Here is a 27,809-nt window from a genome sequence, read left to right as displayed (position 1 = left end):
TGTGCTCTGTACAGGTGGGAGGCCAAAATGGCTTGGGAACTGTCTGGATAAAAAGCATCTTGAAGATGCAAGATGGGCGTCATGCCAGCGTGACATGAAGTTAGCAGAAGAATATCGGTTTTCGCATGAAATATGTTTTATTGTATTTAGGGAGCACAAGCTTCAGACCACAAACGGCAGAGCAGGAGGGAGATTATGACTCACAGACGTCAATTTACCGGTACGAGTGTTAAAAAAAAGTGATTAGCAACCAGCTTTTGTGGTTCTCTCACTCCGAAAGTCTCAACAGCCTCTGAGACACTGGCAGAGATGGGCTTAAAGGAACATCCCGGCTGTGATGGGGCAGCCATATGAGCCAGCGCCGGAGCTCAAGGCTGCCTGCTAAGCCATGGGATGAACCAGGGTCCTGCTTGCAGTGAAACCTTAAAACGCACTAAGATATGAGCTGCAGATGCAAACGTTGAAGCTCAGGATTATTTCTAGCTTTCACAGTCGCCTGAGGCATGTTTATAGAAGGAAAACTTGTGTAACTAAAAGAAGCTGCGAGGTGCCAGGGCCAGGAATCAAGAGCCTGATTCTGGCTCGCACAAGCAGCCAGTTTTACCAAGGCAGATTTTACTCAGAGCTGGCAAAGCAGGGCAGGCACTTAGCTCCAGCCCGTCAGGTACCTCACCCATTGCCAAGCACTTGCATTTCCAATTGCACAGGCAATTTTGGCTTGCCAGCTCAATTATGGGCAACCTATTCCTGCAGAAGGGCAACAGGAGCAGCAGTTTGCTCTGTGACCAATATAAGTCCTCTCTCCACTGATTCCCATGTGCATTGGAGAACCTGAGCTGTATTCCGGCAGAGGACGAGGTGTGAAACCTTGGGCGGTGGATCCTTGGTTTGAAAACTACCACAGGAATGAACCTGGAAATCTGGAACTGAAAAGAGGATGGATGAAAAGGATAAAATTTGGTCCCTATTGCCTCTCCCCAAACAGGATCATGTGTTTGCACCTGACCTTCATTTTGGGTTTCTTTTCCCACACGGGATGGACAGCAATGATTGAAGGAAGCAGCTATTGAGAGGAGATTATGCAGAACGCTTCCAGTCGAAAAGCAAAAGGGGATTCAGGAGAAACAGCTGCCTTTCTGTATGATCCCTTCCAGAGCAGGCTTGGGAAGGGAAACCTGATGCAGTTATCACAGCCTGACAATCTTCCCCTTCCTACACTTCTCTCTGCACGCTGCAAACATCCCAGGCGAGCATGGGAGCGTGCGTACAGGGCCGGTTTACACAGCTGCCATCAGCAAGCACCTGCGGTCCCAACCGTATTGAAGTGACCCCAGCGCTCCCCCCTCTCAATAATCCACCCGCTCAGAGCGAGCAGCCTCCTGCAGCAAACCACAAGCCCCAGACTGAAACAGGAGGTGCACAGCGAGGTCGCCGTGGGTTGTCTGAGTGGGTGCTGATGGGGACGTGCTGTCCATCCCCCATTCAAGGCTCCTGTAAGCAGAGATGGAGCTGGCGATGGGCACCAGCGGCTCCTCTGCATCTGTGCTTTAGCCTTGCTCCTGTGGGCCGATGCATTTGCCTGAGTGCTTTATGGTCTTAAGGGCTGGGTGAACTCCAGTGCACCTGTGAAGGCGTTCCTTCTCTTCTGGACCAGAACAAAGGCTCTAATAAAGATCTTTCTCCCATCTTGCGTGTTTTTTATTAGGGAAGATACACACGCTCTTGGCATCCCGTCTCAGCCCTGATCTTGCAAAGCCGATGACACTAAGCCACAGCTTGGTGCAGCATGGCTGCAGCAAGGCTTTGAGCTTCTCCACTCCCCAGCCTCACCCCCCTTCCACACTCCCCCAGACTCTTGTTGCAGTTTGATCGTGCAGTGTACGGCAGCCCCGACATGTGGGGAAACTGGAACTGCTGCCAAGAGTAGCACCAGGGTAAAAACCCCAAGGTGGAGGAAAAGAACAGAGAGGCTGTGGACAGAGATTTCCTCCCAGGGCAGCTGAATCTCTCCTTCGAACTCGACTCCGTCCTTAATTTGTGCTCACTTCAGAGCCTGCAACATGAAAGCCCTGGCTCTGAACTCCAGCTGAGCCGCTCAATGGCTCAGTGTTCGCAGAAGGCATGGAAGGAATCCATTGATTAGTTTCTTCAGCTGGGATGTGACCATTTGGAGTCCAAGACCTGCCAAACATGACTTCGCCTCAGCAACTGGTTCCTATTTGCTGCTTACAGGCTTTTGAAATAGCTTTCCTCTTCCACATCCAAGTCTCACCCTCCTTTTCCATTCTGTCGTTATTCAACATTAATATCTACTCAGGCTCTCTCCTGTCGAGGGAGGATGCTGGGTTGCGGAGAACACCCCTGCTGCCATTAACACAGCCAAAAGATTTTGCCATTGATGGCAGATAACCATCTGCCCTCCCTCCACAATGCAGCCTGGCTGTTTTTAAACCTTTGGAACAAAGAAAGGACGGGCAGGAATGCCACATTGTTCCAGGGACGCTGACTAACCTTGGTTTCAAAGAATAATAATAATCACTCATTTAGCATCGAGGAAAGGTATGACGAGACCGCAGCCTTTGCCGTGATTTCCGAACACGTAGTGAGGGCAGGAACGCTCTTCCATGACCTCTCTCCAAGCCGGGGCCGGCTCTTTCCCTTTGGAACAGCCAAATCCACTCCTGTCATGGCCCTTTTACCAGCAGGCAGCTGTTGGCTCTCCTCCAGATGTTAGAGCTGGGACAGCTTCTCCTCTCCCTTGGATTTTCCCATTGTCCTTGCAGCAGGCTCAGGATTAGGTGTTATCGGTAGTGTGGAGAAGGAGCTTTTCCGAGCACGGCTGCTCCCAAAACGTGGCTACCTCTGGGGTGAAATACAACGGCTCCGTAACAACGCGGAGCAACACCGCCCAGCTGTTGTGGACAGGAAATGAAGAACACCATATCCAATTAAACCTGCAGGGGGATATTTATGGCAGAACGTAATTAGCCAAATTGGAGCCTGCCCCAAAACTGCCATGGGATTTTTAATGACTGCAAGCGGCCAGGGCTGCAGTTTGATGTTTTGTCAAGTAAACAATATCCAGAGGGCATGAGGCTGAAATCAGGAGCAAAAGGGGGAGAGGAGGGGAAAAAGCATCGTGCAATTCCAGGGAGAAACGGAGACATGAAAGCATTTATCGCAAGGGGGACATTGTTGGCAAAAGCAGCAGCCACCACTCTAAGAAAGGAAAGAGCAGGGAGGTGGCTCTGGGTGTGGAGGTGGCCCTCTGCAATGAGAGGAAAGAGCAAGCAGCTGCCATGACCATTCCCAAGGGAGATACCTTTCCTGGAATTTAAAATGATACGAGAAATTCTTTCAAGCGCCGTAATAGCGGGGAAGTGTTTGGGTGAGTTGTTTTACGCTGGTGAAAGGAGGCTGGATTAGTAGTCCTGGTGACCACAGCCTCCCTTTTTGGCTAGGCACAGGGCATGGAAGCAGAGCTGGTTAGTCAGCACGTACTGTGTGCTGTCCATAGGGAAGGCAGGCTGCTCTCACATCTAGCCTTTGTGACCATCACGGAAGCGTTGGCTCCTCCATGACCCACATGCCTGTGGCCTCTGGGGTCCCCTCACTGCTGCGGGGCTGGAGTCATCCTCTGCTGCCTGCATTAAAAGCAAGTTTCTGTTCACCCTGTGGAGATCCAGACTTCAGGGCCCTGCTCAGCCCCGAGACATCATTTCTGTCACAATACCATCCTCTGATTGCCCTCCAGGCGCGAGCAGAGGAAGCCGCCTCCGAGCCTCCCCGACTCCTGCTCTCATTAACTTCCCAGCAGAGATGGCTCACAAAAGCATCTTTGTGGCCAGCAAGGAGGGAGAACTCCAGCTCACACACATCCCCGCAACAGCTCCGGTCCACACACTGTAGGTACCTCAATCAACAGTCTCACAGAGCTGCTTGAGCATCTTCAAGTGGCTCCTGCGATTGGTTTCCCAGAGGCCCCATGCTGATTCATAACCTGATTAGCTAATCTGGGCTCCAGCAATGTAATTCTGCCTTGAGTTTCGTTGGCGGGGGGTGCTGTCACTCACTTGTTACCCTGCTGGAAGAACTTGCTGGCTGGAAAATCCTGGTAAACTGTTCCGCAGCGCTGTTTGCTCTTGGTACGTTTTCCCTCTCCTCCTCAAGTAACAGCACTGAGTTCTTGGTAAATGTAACCTGAGGATTTTTGCTGTTTAACTCCTGATGTTAGCTGTTCCTGAGCACAGGCAGATTATACATGTCAAACCTTACTGGACGGACCTCTCATCTTTGGTCAGGTCTCTTGGGCAGCCTCCTTCACAGCAGAAACAGCCAGCTCAGACTTAAACAGTACCTCTGTACTTGCAACTTCACCTTTGGCATCCACCAATCTCTTGTGTCAGGTTACTGATGGTTTCTGATAGTCTTTGAGATCCCCTTCCCTGGGGCACGGGTGAGGGATTACGAAGGAAAGGTGGTGGGATCATTGATAATCAAGCAGCTCTCTCCATACAAGTGTTAGTATTCACTAACTCTTATATGCTCTTTCAATCCTTCAAAAATCCCACCACCATCAATAAAAAGACCCACTGAGTCAACGCAAAGTCGCAGCCACATTTCCTTTTCATGAAGGTGCCAGGAGCCACACAAGCACCTCCCAAGGAAGGCTTGCCCAGCACCAACCTCTAGAACACAAATTCACAAGCTAAGAAATAGCAGCCACCATTAAAACACATTTGCACACAGCCAGTGGAAGTGGTCAGCACAGGGAAATAAAACACTTGACAGCAGTGAGTGACCCTCAGTTTAATGCTGTGGCCAGGACAGAGGGGTTCAAGTGATGGAAGTGTGACTCTTGGTCAGTATTTCCACAGACCTTTGTGCCTGCACCCCGTCTGTTTAATGAAACAACACTTTCTCACTTCACAAAGGGCTAGGGTATCAGTTCAGCAGTCCCAAAGGAAAAGCTCAGGGGCTGGGAACCATAATGGGGTCTCACAGAGAGAGATTTAAGGGGAAAGTTCATGCAAGAGAGTTGGGATTCCCATTAGTTGTCATGCAGGACACTGGGAAGCACAGACACTGATCCACGAGCCCAAATCTTTCCAGCCCGACCACTGTCCCAACGTGACAATGAGATATCAGGTGTGCACAGCCAGTCTATGGAGGTAATTCAGTGATGAACACGATTACCCCACACACCCCATAGCCCACAGCACAGGATGAGACCCACACTAACAATTAAAGCCCTAAAGCTGCCCTCCCCATATATGTTCTGCTGGTGGAGACACCCCTTGAGCCCACCACATCCCTCCCGGGATGAAGGATTTGCCTGTGTACGCAGTTCAGAGAGCCCAGCACTGGAAACCTCCTCACTTGCAATTGTCTGCGCTTGGCAACCCAGCCCAATAGTGAATAAACGACAGAGAAATATCCCTCTCTACACGTGTTTGGGTTTCTTGGGGTGGTTTTCTTGGACGGTGATGCTGGCTCTGCAACAATACCCGTCTTGTTCAGCCCCACGCTACAGAGCAGGCTTGAATAGATCTGTCTAAAATTATAAGCGGGCAGCCCCTGGGCTCTGAGAGATCACAGGCCACATGCTGGGGCTGAACAAAGGCTCTGCTATGTCCTTACAATTAGCCCGGCTAAAAGGACATCTATCTCCTTCCATTAGAGCCACCACGTGCCTCCCAGTCAGTCCATTGTAAAGCTAATTAAATAACACGCCTCTCTCCCCATGAGGGGCTCCTGATGAGGTCCTAAGGCCACGCTGGTGTAAGAAGGGGACGAGACAGCTGGTCAGCAGGGGCCTGCGACTCCACTGGTCACTCATCTACACCCATCATCATCATCACCACTTAGTGCAGGGGTTTTGACTATGTTCAGAAAGCTGTTGAAGGGAGATCCTGAGATACAAAGGCGTTCAGCACACAAACCTGTTTGCTCCTCTGTCGGCTTCCCCACTGCCTGCAGCAAAAGCTGCAAACCCAGCTGATTTAGTTATTTTTTTTTGCCTGTGGTTTGCTGGGAGTTGGAAGAAAAAAGCAGATGTAAAGATTTTGTCTAAATACATTCCGGGTTGATGCAAACCAGTTTGGGGTCACTGTGTCCCCCCCCAACTTCTAATTGAGTTAAAAGAGGGAAAAGAAAATAAGCAAGGAAAATGGTGCGTCATTCCACCTGAGCTAGAACTAGCTTTGCACTTTTAAAGTGGGAAGGGATTGCAAAATGGGGCAAATGAAAAGGCAATTAAAAGTAAGCCATTAACAAACCCGCTTTTCATCCAGTTAGTTCACCTTCTTGAGGAGGTTCCTGTAGGTCTCAGATGTGGATGAGCTGACATGAATCAGCCTTTTTTTCTGGGAAGCCTGATTTGTGTTTTAGCACATTTTAGAGATGGAGACAAATCTACCTCTGATACCTGGAGTGTCCTTCCTATGTCAAAATCCATTCTAGCAAGTCAAGATGCACACTGAACACCACAGGAGCCTCCTTCAGTGTCCTGAGCGATGCTTCAGAGGCCACCACAACCATCATCTGTCCCTGAAGGAGGAGGATGTGGCTCTCCTGCAATGCCCAACCTGCAACCTCAAGCCAAACGCTATGAGAGCATCTTTTCCCTCTATCAGCCCACCCTGGATCTGCAGGGTGAGCTCTGTTTGTAACACCACCAGTGCACAGCCTCGCACAACTGCTAAATCACTCCAGATGTTCAACACCTTTCCTCACAAGCTCCCAAGACCCGGAAGAAATACAGTTTCCTTCTGCCAAGTCTACACTTAGCAAGAGTTGCAAAAATCCCCTTTTACCCCCTTTTAAATCATTATTTTCCACCTCTGGCTATTTAAATCATTATTTTCACACTGAAAGAGCATGACTGGAATAGTGGGAAGGTGGGTCAACAGACTAATGGGCTGATTTCCTGTGGATCTTTGGCTCCAGGCTTGGAAAGCTGGACCTGCCACTACACACAGAGCTCCATCCACCCAAGGAAACGAGAAAGACCCCATTCCTCAGCATTTCCCACTGGGAAGACAGAAGGAGGAAGGTCACAGAGGAGGAGGCAGAGCTTGGTTTCATTCTAATGGGAGCAGTTTTCCAGATTTCCCTGTTTTCCAAGCCCACAGCTACCCTGGGTAGCAGCTGCTGCTGGAGCCTGGGTGGGAAAATGCTGGGAAGCTTTAGAAATGCATCAGGGCTTGCCAGGAAATACAACACATAGTGTGTGTGTGTGTGTGTGCACGTCCATAGGGTTGTAGAAGCTCAAGGATCAACTCATTGCCCATCACTGTTGAAACAATGGAAATGCAAACGTGTTACATCAAGTAATCAAATTCAACAGGGACATATCAACAGGGCTAGGTAAATCGGGGTTTAAAGATGCCACATGACTCACATGAAGGGCTAGAAGGGGCTAATACAAGAGTTCAGCCCAAAACACAGTTTGAATGTAACCTGGGAGCGTGCTGCTCAGCTCTCCATCTGCTTTCAAACCCCAGGTCTGAGTACTTCATTCATCACAAACCTACCAAGAAAAGGGGTAGGAGCCAAGAAAAAGATGTCTTGTATTAACCACCTCCCTCCTCCCCTCACCCAGCTAGTGCCCTTGATCCCAAAGCTATGGGAATGGCTCCGCAAGCCACTTGATTAATAAGAGCCCAGGGGGGAAAAATCGTTTATATAACCTTGTCTTCTCTAAACTTCCTAAGTGCTTTAGAAAGTGGCTGCCCTGGAAACCCAAACTGGAAACGAAAAATATTATCTCTTCCATTTATAAACATCTCCGGCGCTAATGAAGTGAGGAGCTGGAGGGGAAGGCCGGGATGCGCTTGGCAGGCGTGGGAGAGCCCAGATAAAACCATCTCGTTTCAGGTGGGTGTGGAGTGGAAAGCCCTGCCACCGCCGTCCGGTGCCACTGTAGCTGCTGAGTACAGCGCTGCAAGGCCCGCAGGGAGGGACTGGGAAAGATGGATGGTTATGGAAGTATCTGCTACAGTAAACACAGAGGCAAAGCGACAGCCTTACTAGGTGCAAATGTAGCAGGGGAAGAAGACAGAGCAACATAAAATGAGGCAAGAGCAGATGGATGAAAACTTAAACCAGGTCCTTTAGCTTGAAGCTATAGCTTGAGAGAAGCATCCCATCATGATATTGGAAAGCAGGGAATGAGTACTGGTATTTACTCATGCTTTGTGGTATAAACTACACAGACCAGGCTCCTTCTCCGTGTCAACAGAGCACGGCTGTTTACACCAGTATGGTCTAAATAAACATATGAGTGGTCCAGATTAAGCTCTTGGGTTCACCCACCCCTCTGCCTTGCAGCTCCTCAAGACGTTCATCCGAATCAGAGTCAAAAGAAGGATTCTGCTGAGTAGAATAACCTATTTCTCTGTTTCCTTTCCATGTTGCCATTTCCCACGGAGATTTGTTTTTGCATCAACACAGCCAGCACCAGAAAACGCTGAGTTTTGGCTGGAAATGTTTGGATTTCGTTTTGACAAAATATTGATGATTTCCGCAGAGCAATCTGTCACTTTTGGCAGCAACAAGAAGAAAAGTAAAAAAAGACGTATTTCATCGAGATAGGGGACTGAGCTGACACCCAGCCTGGAACTCGGCACAAGTGGAAGGCAAAGCAGGCTACTGGGTTGCCTCGTTATCCTGTCAGTCTGATTACTGCAAAGCAAAGGAAACGTGCTACTGCTTCCATGTAGTAGCTGTTTGCCTGGATAGAAACACAACCAAAGCTGCCAGACAAAGGAAGCGTCTGGCCTCCTGGGGTTAAGCAAGATGCAAAGAAGGGGAAGAGAGGGTCTCACCACCTCTGGAGATGTTTCATAGGAGGTACAGATACCCCAAGGTGGCAATGAGCTGGTCCAGGGCAGGACTGAGATGCCAGTTTTATTTCCATCACTACCTTCCATAATTAGCTGTGCTTCCTGAGCCTGCAGAACTGGGTTGAAATCATCTGTGAGATGCCTGGAACTGACCAAATCAGACTTTTTCCATGAACAGGCTCCCGTGGGGCATGTCCTCCTTTTTTCCTATTTCACCTCAGTGCTGACATCAGTCTGGACAAAACAAGTGCCCTCTGCCCTCCCTTGAACTTAGGATGTGGAGAGTGAATCACGCAAACCAGGGGAGAAAGGCATTTCTGACTCCTGGAAGACAGTTGCTGATGAGTTAGGGAGAAGCACTTTGGGCCAGCTCTTCTTAGAAACTAAACGTCTGCTTTGGTGCAGCAGTTTCTTTTGCTCCATCCCATCTCTGCTATGGGGAGCATAAGTATCTGCAAGTGTTCTTGTCACCCCGCTCATGCAGCGCATGCCATGTCAGCAACCTCATTTCCCCTTCCAGGAAGGGAAGTCCTGTCATGAACTTTATTATATTGCTTTTCGGTGTGTGCACCCATGCGCTTCTCCTTGCCAAAATCGATGGCAGTGTTCCCACTGGGTGGGCTGAAGCTAGGTTTTCCTGCAGGCTCACCACAGGTTTAAAGGCTAGATCCTGGTCTTGAATCCTAACCGCCCCTCACATCACAGGGAAGAAAGCACTATAAAAGAGGAACCCTGCCTCTAGCAGGGGTTCAGAGGTCTATGAAGGCAGGTACCAAAGGATGGACCTACACTGCTCACGCTAGCTGAGAATCTCCCTTCATAAGCTTAATGCTGAAAACAAGCCCACATGCAAATTCCCCCTATGCATCCCAACCTCACTCAAGTCACTTGGAGGCCGGCAAGCACTCTCTCCAAGTCTCCCATGGCTCTTCTGCAGAGAAACCATGTTCCTGATGTACACACACAACCTCATTAGCTCAGCTTGCTGCCAGAGGAGCAGCCTCCCTCCACAGGAACCAGCTGCAGAGAGAGAAACCGTGATCCATCCATTGTGAAAGAGCCAACAATTGACCCGCTGCAACTATTCCAGAGCCTATTGATACACAGTCCCAGAGGGGAAGGTCCATCCGGTGGGCTGTGTAAACTTCAGCACGTGTTGAGCAGCCTGGAGGCAGCTTCAAGGGGATGGCCACGCTTGTGGTGCGGATGGATTCGCTTAAGGCCTCTATTCCATTTGTTGTGCAACATCAAGCCCTCGTACAGCGCTCTCCAGGGATTCCCAGCCACTCGACTGACCTCAATGAATTAAGCATCGCAATAAAATGTGCAATGAATTAATCATCTGCATCTCCAATGTGAGAAACTGCTACGCAGTGGCTCACAGGCAGCCTTCTGAATGATTTAAGCATCTCAGTCCAATGGACTTGCTCTTAAGGGGATGCAGCCAAGGTCTTCCAAATTCCAGCTATAAGATCTCAGCCAGATCTCCTAAATCTGCTGTTCTTCTCCCTGAGAATCGTTCCTCCATAAGAAAAGACTATGGATGATGGGGAAAAGCCACCAGAACTGAGAGCTCAGGTGAACGAAACACCCCACTGTATAGGACGAGGGTGTTGGGTTGTACAGACCAGGCACTGCAGAGTCCTTTCAGTCAAACAGTTGACGACTGCAAGCCAGGAATGAAATGGAGAGCTGCTAAGAGAGCAACAAGAGGGCATGGACCACATATTTCCCCCCCAGGAGCTCCAGACAAGGTGAGAAACTCCACATGCACAGAACATGGTGTGGTAAAGAAGGTGCAGAAAGCATTTGGGAAAGCTCAGACCTGGGTCTGCTTTGAAAAGAAGGAATCATTTCCATCCACAGTTAACAGCAAGGGCAGTTCCAGCTCATTTTCTATTCAATTTTAGAAAGAGAGCAGAGAGATGCAATCCCTTACAGGGCTTTCAAGGCATATTCATCCTAATCCTGTCCTTACTCTTGTATGGCTGTGTATCATTTCTCTTTCCTGCTCTCCATTTATCCAGCCTGCATATAGGCTGCATGGGGCACAGGATGGTCCAATCCTCTTGGAGGTGCCTGTGTATTAGAAACAACAATTGAAAACACAAGACAGACCAACCTAATAGGACTTGCCCCCTCTCCAAATGTCTGACAGCGCTGTTTCTCAGGCTGAAGTGATGCAAATAGCTCAGATAAGGCTCAGATAAAGTATCTGAGCCCTCAAGGGCTTATCTGAGCTGAACACCAACTCCAGAAATTCCGAAATTTGCCCTGTGGGACTGTCTCCATTGAGCCTGATTTCCATCTGAAGCCTCAATCTCCAGAGGCTGCAGAAACAGCTACTGTTCAAATGCATTCTTGAGATAGCAGGGTGGGATGCAGCAGGTCTGCAGCTCCCCTATCGGGGGCTATCTGGGGATTTGCCTCCTGGTGGGAATGTTGCAAGAGCTGGGCTGATGGCTCAAGGAACCGGTGACGGCACCTTTCACCGCTAGCACTGGCACTGTAACAGATGAGGTAAAGCCTTCACTTTCTCTTGGCTACAAAGCATTCCCTTCTGGCTTTCGCTTTCAGCTATGTCCCCTCTCAGTAGCTGCTAGCAGAGGGAAGGCTTGTGGGACAGCACTGGACTCTGGTGCCACACCATGAGCTGCATCACAGATGTGTCAGCATGGACATCGCGCTGAGATTTGGGGTTTCCAAAGCAACAAGATGCCGGGTGCAAAACCCATCCGGGTTTCTCTGAAAATCTCAGCCTGGCAGGATGTAAAGGGAGTCAGCAATCGCAGCGAGGAGCTCTGATCAAACAGACCCAGGCTTGCAGCCGTGGGCAACCTCTAATATTCATTTACAGCAATGAGCATCTGTGCTTCGAGATCCAGCCTTTCTGAAACACAGAGAGCTGTGGCGGTCCCAAAATGTGTGAGACCTGGTAGTGAGCATCTGTTTATAGTATACAGCTCTGTTTGTGAAAGGAGCCAGGGGAAGTCCAAGGCCAGGCTTAGGGAAGGTAAATGGAGATCTCTTTGTAAAGCTGTCACAAAGGGCCCGTTAGCTCCCTTACACCTGGACTACGGTTATTCTTTGTCCTGCAGGAGTATCAGGGGTCTCCCATCTTAGAGCCAGATCCCATGTGCTGGGTGCTGTATAAACACAGGGGGAAAAGAGAGCAGGGAAAATTCCTTCCCGGAAGATTTGCTACCAGATAAGGAGTGATCTTGTCATTTGTACACCTAATGGAAATGGAGCAAGGAGAATAAAAAGAGCCCTCTAAAACCATCCCAAGCTCTGCGGAAACTACCTCCTGATACAGGCTGAGAAAGATTTCCTCCCTGTAGAGCTTTGCGACCGTCGGAGTTCTCAGGCAAGAATAACAATGAAATTCTATAGGATTGCTCATAAACCATAGGAGAGAAAAAAAGAGGAAGATTTCATTTCCTACTAAAATATTCCCAACGCCTCATTCCCAAAGGACAGCCATGCCCAAGGGCCGCTGCGGAGCGCTGGCTCCCCTTCCACACCAGCGCTTCCCCCTGGCTAAATCCCAGCGATGGAGGGGGGAACGCGTGGGCAGGCCACGGGCTCAGCTGTGTTGGCAGCACCAGGGTTAACCGCGGCGGCGCCCTGTAATGCAATGATTTCTGGTTTATTTCAGCAGGGGAAGTGTGTCCCGGCCTGATTAGCCCAATGGTTTCCTCTTTTCCCATAACCTCCAGACCCCCGTGGCCTAAGTGTTTACTTTCTGAAATAAAAAATCTGCTAGTGTTTTTCTTTTTTCGGGGCATGTGTATTTTGGGAGGATTCGGGGGGAGGGAAGCGGCGAGGGGGAGTTGAATGGGATGGGAGGCTTGCATACACCTCCCTTCTCTCTCCCACCCCTCACCCCCAGCTCCTTTCCAGCTGCAACCTCTGAGCTGAGACTTCTGGCTTCAATGTGAGAGAGAGAGAGAGGGAAAGGGAGAGGGAAATGTATTAATGAGAGAGTTCAGTCTCTTGCTTCAGCAGCTATAAACACAGCGAACATCTGGAGGGAGAGAGAGGTGCTTCAGGCTGCCAGGAGCTGAAAGGAACAGGCTGTTTTCAGGGTCCCAGCCCCCTGAGCCCCCCCTCTGCCTGCCTGCATATAGAATCATGGAACGATTTGGGTTGGAAGGGACCTTAAAGCTGATTCAGTTCCAACCCCCTGCCATGGGCAGGGACACCTTCCACTAGAGCAGCTTGCTCCAAGCCCCTGTGTCCAACCTGGCCTTGAACACTACCAGGGATGGGGCAGCCACAGCTTCTCTGGGCACCCTGTGCCAACCCCTCAGCACTCTCATAGGGAAGAGCTTCTTCCTGATGTCTGGTCTAAATTTCCTTGACCTGGCTTTCCTGGCATCACCCATTGAGCCTTGTCCTGTCCTCAGTTTTGCTGCCCTCCCTGCTCCATGCCTGCGTAGCAAAGCCCAGCTATGTGGTGCTGCAAGGTTGCTGCATACAACCCAGACCTCCTAGAAAGGGTTTTCTGCTGCTTGGTATCCCCAGAGGCAAGTGCTCAGTGCTTGTGGGTCTGTAGGCAAATGAGTTTGGGAAAGCTCAAAAAGAAATGGCAGCTGTGCTTTGTGTGTCCTGCCTGAAGCAAGCATTTGGTGGTGCAGAATAGCCTCCTCCAATGGCAAAAGAAACAGGGACATCCACATCACACCATCCCTACAGAGGGATCATCCCTACCCTAAGACCATCCCAAAATATGTCGTCTTCTGCAGTCATCAAGGCATCACAGAAGCCCTGGATAACTTGTTGCTTAGTCCCTTTCTTCCTTGACTCTGCATCAAGTTACTCCTTCCCTATGGCACATGAAAGCTGCCAGTGCTGCTGTGGTCCTGGTGCTGCACCTCTTGCTGAGCTCCCACCCTGCTGTTATACTGGAGGACCTCAGCATATCTGGAGGCATCACCCAGAAAACAAGCAGCAACCTTCCTGCTTTCACCCAGGCTCATCCAGGGGACCAACACAATCGTTCCTCCCTGCGTGGCAGCTGATCCCCTGCTGACAGCAGTCTGCAGCTCAAGTGGGAAAAGAGCTCCATGCTCATTCTCTGGTGATGACCCAGCATGCAGGGAGCTCCCATGGGGTTTGTCCTTGCAAGGCGATACAGGGATTTTTCCAGAGTGAGGCAGGAAACAAATGGAAAAGCGAAAGCCTGGATTTTTGTCATTCTATTGCTTCAGTGCAAATCAACCTCTCCAAGGATGGCTTGCAGCAGGTACAGGGGGAGTATCATGAGGTATCACAGGGTGGCCTGCATGTGTTTTCCTCACCTGTGGAACGACTGAGATCCACAAAAATCATACTGAGTCCCACTGACCTGAAGAGCAAACCAGCATCCTTAACAAGGCTCTTGCAAAAAACACCAAGGCTTTGCAACTCATTCACAAGGTGCCTTTTCTCTCCACCAACAGAATGAATTAAATGCTCTTAATGGAGAAAATGATGTGTCCTTCAGCAAGTACAGTAGGTGTGACACGCCTTTAACTGGAGCCAATGAAACAAAGGCTGCCACAAAGAGTAAAGGCTAAGGAATATCCATTCCAACCAGGCTACAAACTGGCAGACCTCACATCACTGGCCAGAAGATAACAACAGAGCCCAGTAGAAACGGCTCCTTCATCCCCTGGGCTAGAGCAAACAAACAGGGAGAGCTGCAGATGTGGGAATGACCATCAGCAGGTTGGGCAACGGCACTGAAATGAATTCGCATCCATCACCTTGCTCATCCCTCCCCACGGTGCTTCACCCCTTTTATGCTCCCCCTGTTCTGTTTCCCTTCATCTTCCTCAATGTCTTCCCTTTCCCACTCCTCGTTTATTAAGGAGGGAGAGGACAGGCCGGCCAGTCCAGCAGAAGTCCTGCTAGCTCTGGATCCACAAGCAGATGTGTGTGCCCTGTGGAAAGACCATTCATCTCAGCGGAGAGCCTGCGGAGGAGGCAGCAGCAGCAGCACAGGGGAGGGGGGGAAGTGTTGGAGGAGGCTGAGAAAAGGAAGGAGGCCGCAGTTAAAAATAGGATAAAAGGACATGAAAAAATGCAGATTTTTTCTTTTTTTTTTAAGGAAAAAAAAAGCAGCTTCTCTTGGAAAATGTGCTGCAGCTGGAGAAGCCATCGGGCCGAGCCTGGTCAGCTTTCACCTTCCCCCTCCTCTCTTCTCCTCCCCAAGCCCCCTTCCTCTGAGCGTGGGCCTGGAAGATGGCCCAGAAAGTGCTCACAGAAAGAGCTTTCCTCCAGGGATCTCCACCAGGTCTCGTGCCTGCGAAGGAGGGGGAAAAGCAGGGAGAGTTCACCATGGATGCATGTGGTCCCCAAGGGACTCCTGCTTGCAGTCCAGGCGGAGCTGAGAGCTGGGACTGAAGGAAGATCACAGCCAGAGTCAGCAGAGTGAGACTATCCCTATGTTGTCTGCATGGGCACAGAGCAGTGCAGCACTGCTTCAGCTACGAGGCTTTGCCTTCCTGCCAAACCCATCACAACACCACTATGGCTGCAGGGACCTGATGTCCATAAGCACCAGTGGGTCAGATGCAGGGGCATACCACCGTCAGAGCTAACAAACCCCAAATATTGTGGGTTTAGAGGTGTCAATAAGCTAATATGTCCAGACAGCATCAGCAATGGATTAGGTGAGGCTGGTCTCCCATAGCACTGGCCTGAGTGTTACTGGGCGTTGTGGATGAGCCTAAGGTGACCCCTTTTATTTCTAACAGTGTCTTGGTGAAAGCAGCCTGGCCCAAATCAGCTGGACTGCTTTCACAGAGGCATCAGACCTGCAGCTCTGATTTCTCCTCTAGAAAAGGCTTTAGTTGAATTTTAATTTCTTGCCTTGCAACTCCCAAAGCCGATCCCATTTGCATCAGTGAAAGCAGGATAACTCCCCCAAATGCTCCTGTAGTGTCCAAAAGGCTGGGAGCACCTTCAGTCCAAGCCTGCTAATACAGTACAACAGAAAAACTTCTTCAGCCAGAGTCACTTCATCCCTTGCTTGCCATTAACAACAGTTTTATCTCCCCTATCACTAAAGAAAACAGACCTGCCCAGAGTGAAAGGGGTTGTCAAAGTGGCCTTGGCTCAAGAAAGCAGCACAGCCAAGACTATGTCCACGCTGAGCTTACAATATCACTATCAAATCTCTTTTTCCACTCCAGTTTATGCCTAACCTTGTATCAGCCAAAAAAATTGTACCAGAGGGTATCATTAGGATACTATTACCTTATGAATTAAGCATATGGCGCTAAGTGTGGCTTTCGGCATCCTTTTGCTTCAGGCAGACACATGGCACCCTTCATTTTGGTCTACTAGATGGTTCAGGTGAGGTACAATGTCCTTAATACTCCTGTTCCCACTGGAGTGGAAGAGAAGAGATACTTCTCATAAACAGGCAGCAGCTCCCTTCTTGTTTTATTTCTACCACCTCTGGGATGTGCCCTTTGCTTGCTGTGGACCCCGTTCAGGTTGATTCTCAGGGCATTAATAGTCCCAACATATAGAGCACAGATCATGGAAGCAAGCTGACAAATAAAAGTGATTCTATACCTTTTCCAAATTAAACAATAACCCTCCAAAACCAACCACCCCTTCTTGTCTTCATCAACGAGCTAAATCCACATCAGGCTTTCCTTTAACCATATCACTGAATAATCTTATCGCACCTCAAGCACAATGTCAATAAACTCACCCAAACTTCAAAGGCAAAATATCTCCTCTAAACGCAAGCAGCTCTTAAACCTTTAGAAATGCTGCAGGTTTCTATTGCAAGAGGATATATTCACACTTGCATTTTCCTTGTTGACTTGGTTCTTTCACCAACATCAAGACCATGAAAACCAAAATAGCCTCTAGTAGACCAGAACTGAGGACAAATGGTTTTAACGCACACCCGAAACACAAAGGAGAAATGAAAGACCGTTCCTAGCGGTATATACAAATGAGAGTTTCCTCTCATTTAAAATTAGAAACTGAAGAAACAACAGTATAAAAAAGAGATCAGAGAAAGAGAACCTTGTGTTGCAACAGCAAGAACTGAAAAGTAATTCTTAGGCAAGAGAACCAGAGGCCTGTCCTACCTGCCCCAATGGACCAAAGGTTTGATTGAAACCTGTTGAAGACAATGGCAGCTTTTTTTTTTACTGGCTTCACTGCGTTTTGAACCAGGCTCCAGCCTCTGCAACAAGAAATTTCACAGAGCCAGCACGGGGTAATGAAGATCTGGGTTGCAGATACGTTGGTCCCTGGAGAGAGCACTTTCACAGAAAAGGGGAGAGGGCAGCAGGAGAAAAAACACAAGGAAAAAACCTTCCAGGCACAGATCTGCAAAACGTTTGAGTAAATCCAAATGCTGCAAGGGCAGATTTCATCAGAGCAGAATTGACATCACCCTGAGAGAGGTCACCCACAGGAGTTGAGCAAATAGCTGAAATGAGAACAGCTGAGAATAGGCAGCAGAGTTCTGCTCCAGCCACAAGCGCAGCGCTCTGCGTCCATCTCCTCCTCACACACAAGTGTTCACCAAAGGAGGAAAAAAACCCCAAATGCTTGAATATTTGCCAAGGAGAGATTTCAAACCGTACATTTGACCGCAACAGTCACTGGTTCTGCTGAACTCTTTAGCTGCAAAAGGTCTCTAAACATCAGGGCTTCTCCCCTCCCAAGGGCCCAATGTGCATAACTAACGAGCCAGGAACAAGTCACAGAAGACCAGCACATGCCATGCAAAAGCTTACATGGGATTTAAGTGCTTCATGATAGGCTTATATGGGACTTAAGTGAAACATAAACTTCATATTGGCCCTTTGCAGAGGTCACAGTCGTGCAACTTGAGCTCTTTCACTCAGTTCTCTTCCATGGCATACCTGAGCCCTCTCCTCACTGCAGTACAGCAGGGCTCTTTGCTGATGCCTCATCACCCATCCCACAGGCAGAAGGACCAGCTGCCTGCCCAACATCTGCTCTGCAAGTTGGTTGTACAAGAAGCAGCCCAAACTGCAAACTCAGCTTGAAGATTCACCGGTTGAACAACGCACGGGGCAAGAATTAGTCACCAGTGATTTTGTAACGACTTTCAAACCATGAATACATTAGAGAAAACAAGCCTCTAGTCCGAGTCAGGGAACTGCACATTGCAACCACACAGCATGGCGTGACCACACATCTTCAGCTGTCATTACCTGAAGATCATGCCACCACCCTCCCGTGGAGGAAGGCAATGAGCTATTAAGAGCGAGGCATCCAAAATCACTACCACAGCAGAAATAAGACCCAGGAGTCCTCAGCATCTTGCAACACTCCATGAAGGCCACTTTCCAAAGCCACATCAGCCCTACTAATGGCATGAGAAACGCTGAAGATGCAATCAGCATGCTAGCATGTCCACCTTGCCTCCCATGGTATTTTCCCATGTCTTTAAAGACCCCAGGGAGCAGCAACCAGGGCTGCAGTCAATAATACCAGACTTGGTGCACACAGGACATCAAAATCACCAGCCAAAAGAGGAGGGGGGTTCTTCCAGCTGAACACCCACGCTATGGCAAGGACTAGGGGTCCTTCAGCATTTCTCAGACAAGAGTACAATAAACAAACCAGCTTTAAAGTTTTTATCTGCTTTCTGGCCCCATGTCCACTGAGGGAGACCCTTGGCAGCCAGCAACACATGTGCCAATGTGGTGATGCTGTGGTAGCTGCCCTATGGCAATAAATGAAGTCAGGACTGGGCCAGAAAGGAAGGAGACAAGGGGAACAGGCTGGACAACAAACAAGAGCACAGTGGGCCTTTGAGGCTTGTGTTTTCACCTAAACATGCTGCTGGGCCCCACAGGGTGGAAAGGTGCCACACATCCATCCCGGTATGGTGTCCTACCTGTGCTGTAGTGCTCCAGGCCGGTGGGCACCTCTTGTGTGGCAGGTTCATCCCAGAGCGGGCAGCACATCCTGGGCTGGCAGCAGGTGGACTGAAAGCCACAGGTCACCCAAGGATCATCACAGGGGCCGGAAGCACCTTGCTTCTGGGAGCAGGAGAGGGAAAGACATCAATGCAGCTCATACCCCTCACAAATCAGGCACAAAGCCCTCAGCCAGCAGTGTTTGCTCAGAAGGAATAGCATCATCCAAACACACTTGGATGAGCGGTGTCTTGACGGGGCTAAAAAGCCCCTTTTATAAACAAATGTGAGGAAACAAAGATAAAGGGGATGGCAGCATATTTATATAAACATATTTATTATTACATCTTATATTGTATTATTATATGCTTACTCATAATCCATCGTATCTCTATGATGTATTGATTACATGTGTGATATAGTCATGTATATACCCACATACGTAATACTAGGTTATAACTGTCATTATACATTATACATGTTTCTTTTTATTGCATAGGGTTATATATACACCTTATAAACAAAACACATGGATTATATGTACTAGCATATATGGGTATATGAAAACAATCCCAGGATATAATCTTATTTTATACATGTGTATTTTATACATATGAAATATGTGTGTGTATAGAGCTGATATACATATTTACTATGTATACATAAATGTATATATGTATAATATATATGGTACATATAAGAGTTTGTATGAAAGGATAATATATACATATACTACACTATAACATATACTATAAAAACTCAGGCTGTTTTCATTTATTATTAGTATTATTTCCCTGCAGGGAAATAGATTTCCTTCATTTCCAATCGATCCTTAAAAGCCAAATGCATGCTTGGAATCATTTAAAGGGAAGATTCTGAGCTGCGTTTGAAATATTCCATGTGTCAGCATGCTCTTTTCTTCTTCATTTGGAAGAAAATCCTGCTTTCTAGCAAGTCTTTGCGCAGCCTGATGTCTCAGCTCAGAGTTACAGCTTTCATCTGACCTTGTTTAGTACCTTTAGCACTGTTCAGCATGTCTTTGGACAAATGCCTATTAATGTGATTTCTCTACACAAGGGCCTAATGTCTAAATACGGGTTGAAACACTGTAAGACCTGTCCCATAGCTGATGGCAGTCAGCACAGGCATGCCCTGGATCTAACACATATTATACATAACCCCTGCTCCACAGACAGAAAGGAGTTCAGAAGAGCTCCAGAAAACCAGCTGAAACCTTTCCAAAGCCTGATCTGCTTTGTGCTGATCCCACTCCATTCATCCACAGCAGGTGAAGGTCAGCGTGGGGAGCGGAGGCACTGGGACAATGGTTACCCCTAACAATCCTGCTCTAAACACAAGCGCAGGAAATCCGATGCGGTGATCCTGTTTCCAGTGGAGGTTTGCAAGCTCGAGAGGTTCAGATAAGCTCTGGGTAAACACTCAGTGTTTGGGCGCTGCTCTGAGCAACATAAAACCTTGGAGTATTTAGCAGTCGACACCAAGCTGTGTCAGCGAATGGGCTGGCAAAGTCACAGCAACCAAAGAGAAAACCCACTCCTAGGGGTAGGAAAATAACCCCAATTCCTTTCTTACCATCACTCCAGGGCGAGGTAAAGGGTAAGGGGCTGGGTTGCCGATGGTTGTGTCCATATAGTAACTCATCATCTTGGAAGTGCCTGCAGAAATGGAAATAGACATTAGATACCCTACTGCATAAAGCATACAGATTGATAGCATCAGCTAAATCTGTGCTTTCTAACACATATAAAGCTAGGAGCAGGCTGTCATCTTAATGAGTTTAAGCTGGAAAAGTTAAGAGGAAAAATAGCTGTATTAATAGCAGATATTGTGATTAGATGTGTTGTATCAACAGTGCAAACACACAGATCCATTAGTGTAAACTGATGAGAGCCTGACAATGGTGAATGAATTATCACCTGGAAGCTGATGGTGCTGCTGTGAGGGAAGATGAGATCATATTTCCTTTGCTGTGGAATCAGTGGGGAATTGTTGCCAGTTTCTTTTCTTTTGAGATAATATATATAAAAAGGCAAGCCAGTTTGTTGAGATCAACACCTTTCCTGTAAAAGTTTACTCAAAACCAGTCCTTTTCACAAAGGACTTCAGTGTCTCCAAACCACTTCTGTTTTCCTGCATTAGCTTACATTCCTCTTGCTAAAGCTCGCTCTTGCATTGCTGAGGTGTATTCCTGTGTTCACTAAGTAGCCATCTCAGCCCACGGGAGCATGTCACAGCTTCACATGTCATTCCTAGGATGGGGTGTTCTCCTCTGAGCGAGTCCTTCTACCAATGCTCTTCATTAGATGTGACTTTTAATCATCCACCAGCTTGTTTCTGTAGCTGAGGTGAAGGAGGTGCCAACTGGCTCTGTTTTCAAGTACACAGATGTTTTTCCCCCTTCTCCTTCAAACGCACAGTGTAAATGCAGGGCCAATGCACTTTTTGTGTTTTGCTGAATAGACTTAAAGGTGCTGGGAGGAAAGAGTCAAGAGGGAGTAGCCTGAGCTCAGAAGGATATAACCTGGAGCCAAAGGGAACAGCTATTTTAATCACGCTGATACAGGGCATAACCTGCAATATGGAAGAGTTGCCACTGCTTTAACCTCTCTGAGGACACAACAGCCCCAAAACAGTTCCCTTTTGATTCCTGCAGAGCCTCTGGGGTTAGCAAACCCCCTGCAAATGGCAGAGCCTGCCTCAGCTGTGCCACACTCACTGCTTCAGCAACCTGGGACTCAGGGGAGCAGCTCCCGCCGCGCTCCGTGACTAATGGCCAAATGTGAAACACCTGCATGTGTATGCGTATGAAATTGTTATCATCATTTCCTGCTTGTTATTACTAACTCCTGCCCTATCACCCAGTCTGTTTCTCTTTGCACTTAGAGCGAAAACCAACCATATCACAAGTTGCTGTGGCTGAGAAGCCTTAACTAATCTCAGCATCTGTGCACACCCTACCAGCCTGCTCTAAGGAGGTGTTAAAACACATTTGCTCTAAATCTGCTTGCATCTGCAGCATCCAGCGGCTTGGTAGAGTAAAGAAAGTGCTTGGAGCTTGGAAACTCAGCTAATGAAGAGCAAGACACTCAGTCCCAGTCCATCACACACCTATCCCCTGATCCTAACCTTAAACTAGTGTAAATCACCTCATATAAACATGAAATTATTTCCCTCTTAGAGACTAGTGCTGCCAAACTGCACCAAAACAAGGCAGACACTGCAGAAGAGAAACAGAGAAATCTCCAGGCTCATTCACCTATTTCAGTGCCACACACGCATCTGAGAGTAAGGAGTTATAGCATTAAAACAGCAGTTAAACCAGCAGCCCCCGCCAGCAGCTTTTTCCTGCTTTGCAGCTTGTGCAATAGGCAGCTGAGGTTTGTTGGTTGTTTCTCTCCCTTTGATCAAGACACCAAAGTCACACCAGTTGTTGAGAAGCACTTTCATGCCTCGCTGAGTGGTGTTTGCATCTTTCTCAGGGTGCAGCTGAACCTTCCAGCAAAGAGCCACACGTTGGTGCACGAAGCAGCATGTGCTTCGGTGACAGGAGAAGCACTAAACCCATCCTGACACCTGGAAGAAGGCTTCATGCAATAAAGAGCATCACTAAGATAGTCTTACACTGTCTAAAGGGGGCTACAAGAAAGCTGGAGAGGGGCTCCTGTCAAAGGAAGGGAAGGGGGGATGGCTTTAAATTGACATCCTGTGTTTCCATTCTATAATTCCATTAAGATTGTAAGAGCATCACCCACAACCTCCTCCTGAGTCCTGGAAAAGGAGAATTACCATCTCCAATAGTTTTATAACAAGGACAGCTTGCTTTTGGGTTTCTCTTCCCCTGCAAGCTGTACTGTTAAAAAGCACAAGTGAGGATCAGAAATACAATGCAAGCCTCTACAACCATTTGCAGCACTGAGGCAAGCCCAACTTACACGCAAGATGAATCAGTCCTCCAACCTGCTGCAGGTTTTGTGGGTGATGACGGTTAAACAGCAGAGAAACACAGGTTTTAGGCTGTGAAAAGGGCCTGGAAGACAAGCCCTGCTAGAAAAAAGGCAAGCAAGCAGATTCTAGGCACAAAATAATCATGCTCTGGAAAAAGCAGGTATGCAAGGCCAGCACCAGGAGGCAAGATGACAGCAGAAAGGGAGCTCCGCGGTGCTTTGTCCAGGCTAATTTTAACAGAACTTCCACCACTTCCCATAGGAAACTACTTCACAGCCCAATACATCTCTCACTGTCAGCAAGTTTCCCTGATGTTTGAGTGATATTTTTCTTCTCTTTAGCTTCCTCTAATAAGAGCCTAAATAGTTGTTCTCCTCCCCTTGGCCACCATTAGATAGCTCTAATGACCACTCAGGAGCTTGCAGCTGAACTAAATTCAATGATAGCTCTCTTCATGGCAGGTAACTTGGCTGATATTAAGGAAATCACTGCAGATTGACACCAAGATAATCAAGATCCACAGCTTGCTGAGAGCTGTTAATAAATAGAGGGGAATCAGAGCCATTTGGTAAAATCCTTAATGATTTAACAGCTTGACTTCAGACTTATTGTTTGCTCTTATTATTCCTGCCTTATTGTGAAAACATGTGTGGGAGAGAAGCAGCATTTATTTTGGGACCTGATCAAGTACCAGCCAAAGCTATTAGACTCTTGGGCCATTTCTAAACTAAATTAAATTTTTAATTTCATTTCAACATCCTTCCCTTCTCTTTTACAAGGGATATATCTGTTTTTTAAACAAATTACCAAGCTTAGGTTGAAAAGGGAGAAGCGTTTATCCTCCCGATTGACACACACTCCCATGCAGAAGTTAGGAAGAAATTAAAAACATGTATTAAAGCAAAGCAAACTTTGTCTACTGGATATATGAAGACCCTTAACAATATTCTCATATAGTGCTTATGTTGTTTTAATGATGAGGAAAAGGGAGTGAGACCAGAATAACTTCCCTGTTGCAAACTCAAGGCCAGAAGCTCCATCTCTCTTGCCCATTCTACTGCTCTGTAATGGGTCTCCTCTATCTGTTGTAAAATCCTGTGGCTCGGATTGCTCCCCAGTTTCAACACACAGCTTCTGCCCATCCCAGATCTCAGAGCCAACCAGTAAATACAGGTATCACTGCAGGTTGGTACAACTGGGGTGGCAGCAAAACAGCATCTGGACACTTTTCTCCATCGCAATAAACCAACAAGATTCCATAGGATTAGATGGAAAGCATTAGCAACCCCATCAAATATATTTCTGACTTCAAGAAGGTGAATCAAGACTTTAAGAATGAGAAGCAGCGCTTTCAACATGAGCATCCTCCCTGAGTGGCTGCGCTGGCAGCTCCCTGACCCAAAGCTGCTTAGTGATAGGCACTTTATTTTTACATCAAGTAATAATTTATCATGCTTAGGGGGGTTGGAAATGACATCCTTCCGCAAGGCTTTAACCCTTGAAATCCTGGCACTTTCCAGGCTGCCTGCCAGTTCAGTCCTCAGGGGAAAGAGTGTTTGTTGGTCTGTTGGCATGTTAAAAACCTCATTCAATTCATCAAACGCTAGCACCAGCTTAAAATAAAAGAAGCATCCCTAAACTGGGGACATGAGGAATAGAAATGAGCATTCTTCTCTTGCTGCCTCTTTACAACCTATGCTTTTTAACAGACTGGCCATCCCCCATCTCTGTTTCATACCAGGGGTCCCACATTTAAGATTTTAAAACTTCGCAGTGTTCTCAAAGGTAACACCTGATGTACTGAAGGCAAACCAGGCAGGGCAGTAAATAGTGATGCTATGGTAAAGAGAGCAATATAGTAATTGCTCTTCTGCACCCTCTGTAAATACTCCATGAGATGAAATGACTTGGCTAAGGTCATAGGCAGAAAGCGAGGGTGAAAGGTGAGTATCTGAGCTCCCCAGCCACTCTCTTAACTACACAGCACTGATTGCATTCAGATTAGCATTGCCATAAGGAGGTTGTCCGCGCTGTTTGTGGGGATGATGCAGGTAACAGGGGCAGGGCAGGCTGCCTGTCAGCACACCACTCACTGCTTTAATGCTGGGCTCTTCCTTTCCTCAGTAGCTGTCAGATCTGAAGGAGATACGATGGTACTTTAGGTGCCTTCCCATTTGGCTGCATGAAATCTAGCCAGGATGGATGACAGTGGTCATGAGACAGTGCCCTGACAGTTAAACTTTGGACCAGTCCCACATACACACGTGCCCACAAGCCCTTGTTCTCTGTGCTTGGTAGTAAACATCTTTTTGCTCTATGTTTTCCTTTACCCTGCTCATTAATCTATTACTCAGCTGCTATTTTATAACTAAGCTAAAATAACACCACCATCAACAGCACCACCACATCCATAGCGATGGGCTATGGCAAGGAGAGGGGTTTAGGTGGGAGATCAGCCAAAGAGGCTGTTGCCATTAAACCCTGCTGCTCTCTCTTGGATCATAACACCTACTTGCAATTGCAGGAAGATGTGAATGGGTGTGTGTGTGTGGGGGGGTTAATTAGGTCATCTGTTATTTCACTCTTGAATGTCTCTCTATGAAATAACAGTCTTGTACGAGCCAGATCCTCAGTGGGGGCAAAGCAAAGGGGGGGAGAGATGGATAAGTTTCCCATTGCTTAGCAATGGACCCCTTGCATCAGGGAAGGATAAGACCCAGCAAGGAGAGCCCTAACTGCCCTGTGGCAAAGGAGGCTTGGTCAGGGATTATGGCCCAGCAGAAAGTAGTTTACATGGCAAGCAGGGGAAAGCTTAAAACCCACCCAAATTAGAGGCATCAGGAATAGCCTGTAAGCAGGAAACTGCTCTGGACCCAGCCCACAGCCCCCAAAGGTGTCAGCTGACAGCACAGGATGGAAAGTCTATGGTAACTGTGCTACCAAGTGAGCAGCCACATGCAAAGCAATGATTTAGAGGCTAATGAGAAGGGTGAAGGCCTTGGCTGTGCTCTTCAGGGACTCACAATTCCCACTGGCTCTTTTTGGCTGGATGAGGGGGGCAGGATCGTGCCTTTCCCAAGGAATGGCAGCAGCACAGCAGCACATCCCTGTGGCTGTCACACTTAGGGCTCCAGTTCCTCCCAAAAGCAAATGCTGGCACCTGTGGCACATTCTGCCCTTTGGGGGCTGGCATTGCTATGGAAAACATGCTGAGATGCGGCAGCAAACGCCTTACAAGCATCCCCCCAAAGGCAGAAATCAGAACCCGGTTTGAGGGGCTACACCTTCCCTATCTGTCTGTGCATAGGGCTGGAGGGAGTGGAGCGAGCATCCGACTTTGCTTCTCCCCCTGCCCAGCAAGGAAAACGAACCAACCCCCTTTCAAATCAAAGTGCAACTCGAAACATGAAAGGAACTGCACTCCTAATCCATGGTAATAATGCCAGGGCACAGCCTTCTAGATGAGGAAAATAATTATGTTCTCTTAAACATGCATATACAATTTATAGACTGTTTATATATAAAAAGAGAAGGGATTTTTAAAGGGAAGCATCAGCTCAGACATTTATAGAAGCTCCTGCAGTACTCTTAGCAAACACATGAATCAGTTGCAGGGTGAAACTGGAAATGGAGAGAGTAAATCACCAGCAAAACAAGTCTTAGCTGTCCTGAAAACAAACCCAGGTACCTACAACCCACACAAGAGCTTAAAGAGATTCTCTCCCACCGCCACTTACTACTTAGCTGCAAGATCAGGGGGAAAGTTTATGTCCTCCACAGCTTCCCACACTTGTCTCCGATCTCTTTCCAACTACCTGGTGTTATCCTCTGCGCTGGAGCTGGAGAGGATGGAAATACCATAGTGTTTGCAGCAGGGCCGCCTATTCAAAGGGAGGGGGAGTGGTCAGCTCCGCATCCAGGGCGGTGGGAAAGGCGAGCTCCACTCTGGAGCCATCGCCAGCCAGGAAAATCCACCTCTGGCCGATGGCATGCCAGGGGGAAGATTAAAGCTGTTGGAGGGAGGTGGTTATGGGGGGAGCCTGCTGTTAGCCCCAGTGCTGTGGCCTTTGGGTCTGTGCTCCCCTGCGTCCTGTAAAGCAATCTGAGTAACTTCACAAGTGTTGCGCCAGCCCCTGAAGTCCCTGTGAAGTGGTGATTATTCCTGCACAACTAAAACCAAAGCACACAGGACATGACCAGGGTGAGGTTTATCTAGCCCTACTAACCCATGTTATGATTCCCCAACCTCAGCTCAGCTGCTGCTTCTGAGGCTAATGGTAGAAAATGCTGTTTCCTCCTAAAAAGCCCCTGGATACCTCAGTGTTTTCTGCTCTCCTTGCATATCCCAGGGCATTGCTGGCTCCAAAGCACTGTGCTCTCTGCTGCCTGCATTACCCCCAGTCCTGGGATGGATCCAGCCTGGCAGCATACCCAAAACCCCCTTATCACAAGCCTCTGGTACCAGGCATACCACCCCAACACCCACCCTTGATAGCTGCTGCGTGCTTTTAAAAGCATAAAGGCTGAAGCAAACTCCCCTTCTATAAGGCACAAGGGAGGAGGGGAGATGCTCAGGCAGTGCTGGGAGGCACTGGTTCATCTCCTTCCTCTGATGGAGACAATAATCCCAACCTGCATCACCCCAAAGGCTGCTTTCAACACAGATGCTAAAGGAGGAGGCCAGGGGCTCTCTAGAGAAGGGGAGGCTGCTGGGACCAGAAGGGCAGATGAGTGCTTTCCCAGCTGGGCTGGAAAAGGGAAGAGGGCAGAAACACAGATTGCAGTGGGCTCACTCCAAAACCCTCCGGGTAAGCCACCCACTCCACTCCGGGAGTGCAGGACCCTCTCCCAACACCTAACATCCTCACAGCAGGGCCAGGGACCTCCGCATCCCCATCAATACCCGCCGATCCTGGATGCAGGAGGACATGCCCATCCTGCCTCTCCTGCTCTGCCTCTCCAGGCAGTAAAGCTGCCTTTTCCTCCAGGAGAGGGCTCCAGGCTGAAAATCCTCTCTGGCTGCAGCACAGATCCCTGTCACGCCGCCTTCGTGAGCAACCCCTGCCAGCAGCCCCAGGAGGGAGGC

General features: G+C 48.3%; 1 protein-coding gene and 1 long non-coding RNA gene across 3 annotated transcripts in view; both read right to left on the bottom strand.

Moving 5' to 3' along the window:
• ETS1 (ETS proto-oncogene 1, transcription factor) overlaps window positions 1–26,582 on the bottom strand; it is a 71,400-nt gene extending 44,818 nt beyond the window's left edge. The window contains exons 1-3 of one of the 2 annotated variants that reach the window (XM_061368441.1): window positions 26,461–26,582; window positions 20,351–20,433; window positions 18,736–18,880 (exon numbers count right to left, since the gene is read on the bottom strand). In XM_061368441.1, the coding sequence (XP_061224425.1) occupies window positions 18,736–18,880; window positions 20,351–20,422 (217 nt within the window). In that variant the 5' untranslated portion in view covers window positions 20,423–20,433; window positions 26,461–26,582. The remainder of the gene's footprint in view (window positions 1–18,735; window positions 18,881–20,350; window positions 20,434–26,460) is intronic. The other variant, XM_061368442.1, reaches the window with a different exon arrangement.
• The window catches only part of LOC133220401 (uncharacterized), a 132,076-nt gene that overhangs the window by 44,818 nt on the left and 59,449 nt on the right, over window positions 1–27,809 (bottom strand). The window lies entirely within an intron of this gene.

Source organism: Neopsephotus bourkii, unplaced genomic scaffold (assembly GCF_033783945.1).
Source record: "Neopsephotus bourkii isolate Nb327-2 ecotype Australia unplaced genomic scaffold, CSIRO-AGI_Nbou_v1 NB_1433, whole genome shotgun sequence".
Lineage (NCBI taxonomy): Eukaryota > Metazoa > Chordata > Aves > Psittaciformes > Psittacidae > Neopsephotus > Neopsephotus bourkii.
This window is presented reverse-complemented; position numbering and strand designations above follow the sequence as displayed.